The following is an 8554-nucleotide window of genomic DNA, read 5'->3' on the forward strand; positions in this document are numbered from 1 at the left end:
TTTAAAAACTATAATATTAACTATTTTTTATTTAAAATATCATTTTTACATTAATTTTTAAACTGTTATATTGGTCTCTTCTTTAAGATTATACAAAAAATGATTTCTCATCAAAATAATTTGTTTAATCATTAATTAAATAATAAAGTACTAATAAATTAAAAATTAAAAGAATAAAATACTATAAAAAAATATTTGTGAGAAAGTCAAATTTTATCATTTTAAACTTGTGTTATTAATTTTAACAGTTTATTTATTTTTTTAAATAATTCATGTATGATAAAAGAAATGTTTACTTGTTTAGAGTACAAATTTTATTATTATATTTGTATATTCCTGATTTTAATTATATTTTTAAATACTCTAAATAGATTTATTTTATTATATTATATTTTACATATGAATATATGTTCCATCATGTAATTAAATAAAGATATATTTTTTAATGACAAAATTTAATAACCAAACTAATCATTCTAGGACAAAAAGAGGGATTGAGTGAGAGGACCAGGAGATGACGTTCGCGCTGGCCATGTTGGGAAGGACGGCAAAGTTACGGAAGAAGGAAATTCAACGACGTCGTTAAGGATGATATACTGAAGAAAGAGAAGAATTTGCGTAATAGAGCACTGAAGAAAGAGAAGAAATTGCGTAATAGAACAGTAGATGACGACTGTCGCTTTTTGTCATGACGACATGCTTGGAAGGATTTGAAACTATGTGATGAAACAAGAATGGAGGAGTTGGAAGGGTGCTTCAACGGAAATGGAGTTTTTGATAATTATACTATTACCCATCTCAAGTAGTAATTATAAAATAATTTAACCATGGTTAAGATAATGACCAATTAGAGTGTAACACATCATGAAGAATAACTTACATGTTATTTTAGAGGGGGTTAGATAGAATTCACCATATATATATATATATAATGAAAATATAAAAAGATTAGTGTACAATTTTATTTTTAAAATATTTTTATTATTTATATTGGGGTAATAATTTTCTTCAAGCTCTGCATATGTATGTATGCATGTAGGATTAATGGACTATAAAAGGGTTCTAGGGATGTGAAAACTCAGTCAATTTAAAATAAAATTGATATCTAAAAATCGTTAAATAATTTAAATGATTTGAATGATTTGATTAAATTTTAATGTAAAGAGCTTCAATTATCAATTTCATATGATACCTGAATTTTCACATATATTATATAACGAATTTTTGTATCATAGAACTCACATTAGCAGGTACGAAAGCAAGAGGTAAGTGAATCCTTGACAGAGCAGAGTGATCAAGAAAGGGTGCATTGAAATCCCAAGACCATGCAACGAAATGCAGAGTGTAGAGGATCTTATGGGTGAGATTCAAAGAAGATCGTTGGAAATGGTGTTTGGCGAAATTGGGGTCCGAGATAAGAGACAACCAATGTTTGCAAACACACTTGAAACGCAAGAGGGACTTTACTGGCAAACGCAGGAAGATTTCCACCATCACTTCTTGTGGAAGCTCCTTCATTTCAGTTTTCACTGCTTATACAGGTTTCATTACGTTCTATTTCTATGGGTCTTGTGATTTTAATTTGATGGTTCTTTCAAGCATTTTATATAATATATTTGATGAAATGACCCGTTCTTTCTCTGAGGAAAATTGTAGTCAACGGAGTTTGGTTTGGAATCTTGCTGAGAACGCTATATACCCACCGACTCATGGAAGCTTTCTCCATACAATATTTTCCTTCATGAATTAACGAATATTACTAACCTCTTCACTTAAAATAAGAATTTATAAAAATTATAAATTATAATTTGATCCCTTAAATTTGTAAAAATTAATTTTTAATATTTACAAAAAAAAAATACATTTTATTCTTTTAGGATTAGGGTTAATTATTCTTCTAGAATCTTAAGCAAACAGGTTCACTATTATTATTGTAATTTGTGCTTTCTCAAAACAACATAAATATTAACAAATATTATTAATTAAGATATAAATATTCTTTTATAATAAAAAACATTAGGTTCAAATTTTAATTAATTTCCTTTATATATTAACAAAATTTTATACCAAATGCTTTTAATTAATTTCCTTTATATATACAATAGATATAAAAGAGTTTTTTATTTTTAATATTGGGCCTAAGTTAGTAGGCTCTTTTTTTATATGGAAGTAAAAATAGTGATATACCTTAACATTGTAATTTTTGGTATTTTTCAAAAGTGTGGAAGATACACAAATCGAAGGGTCCGATTTCTATACTTTCAAATTTTTTAATTTTTTTAACAGGAATCCCTCTATCCGATTTCTGTACTCTCACAAATCCTTCGATCCGATTTCACAAATCCCTCGGTCCAATTTCTGTGTCATCACAAATCGGACGGTCCGATTTTTGTACTTCTCACAAATCGGACGGTCCGATTTTTGTTTATCTAATTAAACGGTTCCACATTTGAGAATAACACCCCATCAACCCACATTTTAAAAAAACACCGTTGCTACTCCAATATCATAAACAAAATTTGAAGTTAGTATAATCCACTGAAATATCCAAAAAAGTGTATATAACGCCGTTGTGGAGATTACTGACTGCTACAGGAAAACGTCACTGCCGTTTTCTTATCCACGTCACTTTCTTCTTCAACAAAACATCGGCGACATTTTGTACAAAACGTCAGTGACATTTTGTGTGCATGGTTAACATGTGGATGAAAAGTTCTTCCTCGTTCCAGCGTGAAGATTTTTAATCTTAGTAACCCCTTCTCTTTCCCATTTTTTCATCTTCTCTTAGCAGTTCCACTACAAAATGGCTCTCTTCTATCATTATCAATTTTATCCCACCAAAAATAAGGAAACCCACAAAGCAAAACGACAACACCCATACTTACCAGTCACCACAACTAAACCAAAGACATTCAAGTAAATACTTGTATGCTTTAGTGATTGCTTTTTTTTTTTTTTAACTCAAAGTATGAACAAAAATTTTTAAAAAATAGGCTAAAGTTTTGTAATTTTTTTAGATTATTTTACTATTAATTGATAGTAACTTAATTAATTGTTAGTAGTAGTACCGGCGTTAGTATAGGTGTTAGTTAGTGTTAGGATTAGTTTTAGTAAATTAATTATTGTTAGTGACTTAGTTACTGTTAGCGTTAAGTTAGGTTTGTATTATTTAAAATTTAAAATATCTGTTTTGAAAACAAAATTATTTATGTATTAATAATTAATTATTATTAATGTATGTTTGGTCTTTTTTTTAAGAAATTTTTTTACTTTATAATTGATTTATAACTTTATTAATTTAAAAAATAGAATTAAAAAAGAATTAGTTAATAATTTTTAAAAATTTTTGGAGTGCAAATGTACTTTTAATAGATTTTGAGGCTGTGGAGTGGCATCCGACTGACAGAATTAGAAGACAGTTTGGCTTTCATCAAGACCCCTCAGTCGAAGCTATGAAATTTGAAGTCCCATAACATAGTGTTGACAGGTTCAAAGAATAAGAACTGGAGCGTAGAACACGCAGTATGGATCTCACAATGGTTAAATAGTTCTATGTGTGTTTTGATAGGTGAATATGTCGACAACTATCAACCATCTGACCAGTACATGGACTGGTATATTGGTAAATTCAGTGATCACCTGTGGATATCCGAGCTTGCTGAGCAAGAGAAAGAAGGTCAACAAGAGTAACCACATCAACAAGAACAACAACCTCAGCAAGAACAACTACCTCAACAATATGGACCACCTCGGCAAGAACAACCACTGGTTTCACAGTCGTATGCATACGCACCATACCCATACCTACCATATCAACAGGCATATCCATACCCACCACAACATCCACACCCACAGTACTTACAGGAATATGCAAACCCTTCCAACCAACTTTCATACAACTACCATACTCACAACCATATCCACATTATCCACCTCCACCATACACACAGGAATATACACAACATTTCACCCATCCACCATATGGTCAGTCATCTACCATGTGTGAGGCATACAGGTCGACACAGGAACCGCAAGGTTCATTGACACAATTACTAGACACAGTGACACATGATGAGAATCAATATAGACACATTATTGATTGGGTATAGTGTCCCGAGTCATCTCAGTAGATTGATGATTTATACTCTATCCAAGACCCTCTACAGGTGCCAGTAGCTGATGTTGTTCTCGGACGATTGTCTTTGGATGCGAGGCATCAACCGCGAGCCTATTTTGAGCATTCTAGGATAAGAACTTCTATTGATTCAGTTAGGAGTGTCCACAGAGGGATTGGATGTCGCCAAAGTCTGGCACGAATTTTTATGCCTGAGGATGACGAGGTAGAGAATGAGGATGCAGTTGATGAGACTTTTGGAGGTGAGAATATGGTTAATGAGACTCTTGCAGATGAGGATGAGGTTGATCAACTTGGTACAGGTGATAATGTTGTGGGTGATGATTTTGGTTTAGGTAATTTAATTGTTATTGTTGACTAGAATTGTATTTATCATTGATCTATCTCGGTATTTATGTTGGTGTGTATTGAGCATGACTATATTTGTGTTATCCTACAAATGTCCAAGGTAAAAGTAAAGGTTACAACCTTAGGGTTGATCCGGCCCGTAAGAGTCGATCTAGATAGAGCCCGTCATTGATCAAAAAAAGGGTAAAAAAGGGATGCTCTAAGGTGGCCGAAATCGTTAAGAAAAGTATATTTAAATGAATTAGCTCGATTGTTTATGATTTAGGGTCAAGGAATGTAATTTTATGTTATTGTTTTAATTCTGTACCCATTATTTAATTCTCTAATCAAAGCAAACTTGTAAATTAACTTAAGCAAAGTAAGTGTCACATGACTCAATACAAACATAAGGCTAGATAAAGTGTTGGATGCACCTCAAATGACAAACTACAATTGAACATAATACTATATATAATGACAAAAATGACTGAGATCAAAAACTACAACTGAATATCATACTAAATAAGATGTTGGAAACAACTAAGGTCATAGACTACGAATTTGGAGCATTAGCACTGGTTTCACCACGGCGCGGGCATCTGCTTCGACTATGACCCTCACGGCCACAAATCCTACAACGTCTAGGACCACGTAGATCATGAATATCCATCTCATTCAAGAAGCGAGTTTTCTTAGGACGACCTTTGGCCACTCGCTTGAGGTAGGGATTGGGTACGAGTCTTGGTCTTTGATGCACATGCCATGTTGTTAGGTTTCCTAGTGGCCTGAATAGGGTCTTGTATACCTTTCGGATCTCACCCATCATATAAACCTCGTGCACATACTATTTCCAATCCAGGAGCTGGTTTGCACAGCAGGCAAATATATGGCGACATGAAATTCAATCCACCTGAAACTCACCACAATCACAATGCTGAAGGCACAAGTTTACTACAATCTCCAACCCACTTGGCATCTCGCGCACTTCAAAGACCTCATTCTGCTTATCAAATAAGTTAACTTGGATGTTCTCTGCTGAGCGCTGATTTGACAGAATTTTTTGAGTTGCATATTCAGAGAATAGTTGTCCTGGACTTATACGAGCCTTAGTCTCAGCTCTCTTCCTTGTGAACAACGCATTTAGCCTGTAAAAATTTGCCTTAACAAGGATTGTGACCAGAAGATTGCGTGCCCTTTTCAATACTCCATTAATGCACTCCACTAGGTTAGTTGTCATATGGCCCCAACGGTGTCCACCATCATATGCCAAGGCATACTGCTGTCGAGGGATCTGGTCTAGCCACTGCTTGTAAGCCTCCCCCCGCTCACATAATCTCTGGTAGCGTATCGAATTCACGCATTGTTCTACAATAGCCAATGTTGACAATTAGCCTCTGCAGGAATGGTGCCTTGAAACTCCTCAAAAAGTTGGATGCTATATGTCGGATGCAAAACATGTGAATAGCTCTCGGATATTCTCATGCTCCATTACTACGACCCACAGCTGAGATGATTGACTTGTGTCAATCAAAGATAAAGGCAACATCATCCCGATTAACTACATGTGTTCGCAAAAGGCTAAGAAAAAAGTTCCAGGCATCGGCAGTCTTACCTTCGACTATGGCAAATGCAAGAGGCACGATATTTTCATTGCCATCTTGTGATACTGCAACAAAAAGAGCTCCTTTATACTTTTCATACAAATGTGTGCCGTCAATCTGAACCACTGGCTTGCAACTTCTGAATGCTTTAATGCATGGATAGAAAGCCCAGAAGACTAGTGTCAAAATTCAGAAATCTTCAACTAACTCATCCCCTCGATAGCCATATGCAGTTTCATACTCAACAGCTGCTGATGGTTCTTTTGCAACCATTGCTTCAAACCATGTGGACAAAGCTTCATATGAAGATTCCCACCCACCAAATATTTTCTCCACTTCCTTTTGCTTGGCCAACCATGCTTTGCGATAACTTATCGTGTAGTTGAACTTCGATTGCACTTCATCAATGACAGATTTCACCTTTATGAACGGGTCAACTTCAACAAATGACTTTATTGCTTCCGCAATTGTATCAGAGTCCAGTTTAGCATGATCCTGAGATATGGTACTTTTGGTGCACGTGTGACTACCATTGTACCTCCTTATCACCCAACAATATTGTCTTTTCATAAGACTAACTCTGATAAGCCAATCACAACTTGTTCCGTTCTGTAAGCATTTAGCATAGAATGTTGTTGGTTCTGATTCATATACCCTATAATCAACTCCTCTTCGAATGTTATACTATTTAACTAATGTAATAACAGCTTCTCTAGAGTTAAACTTCATTTCAACGACGAATTCACTAATAGCTACAACAGCTGGGGCTACACCAATAATAAAACAAAAATAAATCTAAATAATATTCTATTATTAATAATAATAATGACAACAATAAATATTGATAATAGTTTAAAAGAAATAATACTAACATAAAAGCAAAACAAATAATAATATTACTAATATTAAAAAGTGAATAACAACAACAACAACAAAATTACATGTGTTGACGTATTCAGGAAATTCTGGTGCATGCATGGCATCAAGATTCAAAGCATGCATAAAAGATGGCTCTTTATATGGATATTGTTCGGTTAGTGCATTCGCAACATCAGCCACATCTCTTTCAACCATTATCTCATCTTCCTCTACATCTTCAGTTGGACTAACAACTTCATAATTACCTTCAAACTCTTCATCGCTTTTAGTATTATAACCCACCCAGTCTATGTTGGGTTCTGGAAAGTCTATCGATTTTTTCAAACTCAACATACAACTCGATAAGTGAGGCCTGTGCTCTAGTTTGATGATAGGTAAAAAAACATTCTTTGCATACTAACTTCATCAGTCACATGCATTATTTGAAATTGGCCGAAACCACCAAATACTAGCACAGGCTGCCTATACATAATATTTATGACTCTTTTTTGCACTTAATGATCTACACTTTGAGAAAGTATACGCTTAAGTCATTCATATGTTATTGAAAGAGGAACAACAATAGCACATGGATTCTCACATAAAAAACTCACCCCTTCATGTATATGAGGTAAAATCTGACCATTATAATATATTTTTAAACTAATATAACCCTCCATTTTATACACTCATCACACTCACTCATGAATTTTTTTTCACTCTCTCAAACTAAGAACATTTTTTAGAACAAAGCTCTCATTATTTCACTTAAACTTTAGTCTCATACTCCATTTTTACGTTTTAACACAATCCAGAACTTCTTTTATAGTTACTTATATATTTTTTATTCTTTCCAGCATAAAACGTTGCTGACATTTTCACAAAACGTCACTAACGTTTTTACTTTGTTAGCAATACGTCAACGACATTTTGACCAAAAAATAATTTAAAAACATGTCTTCAAGCAAAACGTCACTGATGTTTTCCTTTGTGATAATTAAAAAATAAATACATATACAATACGTCTCCGACGTTTTGCCTATAATAAAATAAAAAAATCATACAATACGTCACTGACGTTATCTTCATGCAAAATTAAAAAAAAACATTTATGCAATCCGTCAACGCTGTTTTGCTTTGTTTATTAAAAATAACCCTCCCACAAAACGTTAAAGACGTTTTGTTTCTTTCAAAAAATTGAAACAGGCCCATAGTAGAATAATATACAATACCAATCAAATATCGGGTTAATACTCAAATTCGTCCCTGAAAGATCACGTGATCTTCATTTTCGTCCCTGAATAATTTTTTTAATCAAATTAGTCCCTGAAAGATAAAATGTAAGTCAAATTAGTCATTCCATCAGTTGGATGATGACGTGTCACATTAAGTGACATGTGGCATGATGATGTGACACGACATGTGGTAGGTTAGTGACATGTGGCACGCCACGTGGCAAGTCAGGGACAGCTTGACATGTAAAAAAGTTTTTTGTAGTCAAAATAGTCCTTGAAAGCATAGTTGTCAGAACCGAACCGGTGATCGAACCGGTCAGGTTACCGGGTCACTGGGTCATTGGTTCAACCGGTGGGTCACTGGTTGAATCGATAGAACCGGTTGTACGTAAATAAAA

The 8554-nt window shown here is 34.0% G+C and overlaps 1 protein-coding gene across 1 annotated transcript in view; it reads right to left on the reverse strand.

The window, feature by feature from the left end:
- LOC107475070 (putative F-box protein At3g16210) overlaps positions 1 to 3895 on the reverse strand; it is a 6250-nt gene extending 2355 nt beyond the window's left edge. Inside the window, exons 1-2 of the mRNA XM_021135617.2 lie at positions 3640 to 3895; positions 1243 to 1529 (exon numbers count right to left, since the gene is read on the reverse strand). Coding sequence (XP_020991276.2) covers positions 1243 to 1529; positions 3640 to 3895 — 543 coding nt within the window. The remainder of the gene's footprint in view (positions 1 to 1242; positions 1530 to 3639) is intronic.
- Positions 3896 to 8554: the final 4659 nt, after the last annotated feature.

Source organism: Arachis duranensis, chromosome 2, assembly GCF_000817695.3.
Source record: "Arachis duranensis cultivar V14167 chromosome 2, aradu.V14167.gnm2.J7QH, whole genome shotgun sequence".
NCBI classification, from domain to species: Eukaryota; Viridiplantae; Streptophyta; class Magnoliopsida; order Fabales; family Fabaceae; genus Arachis; species Arachis duranensis.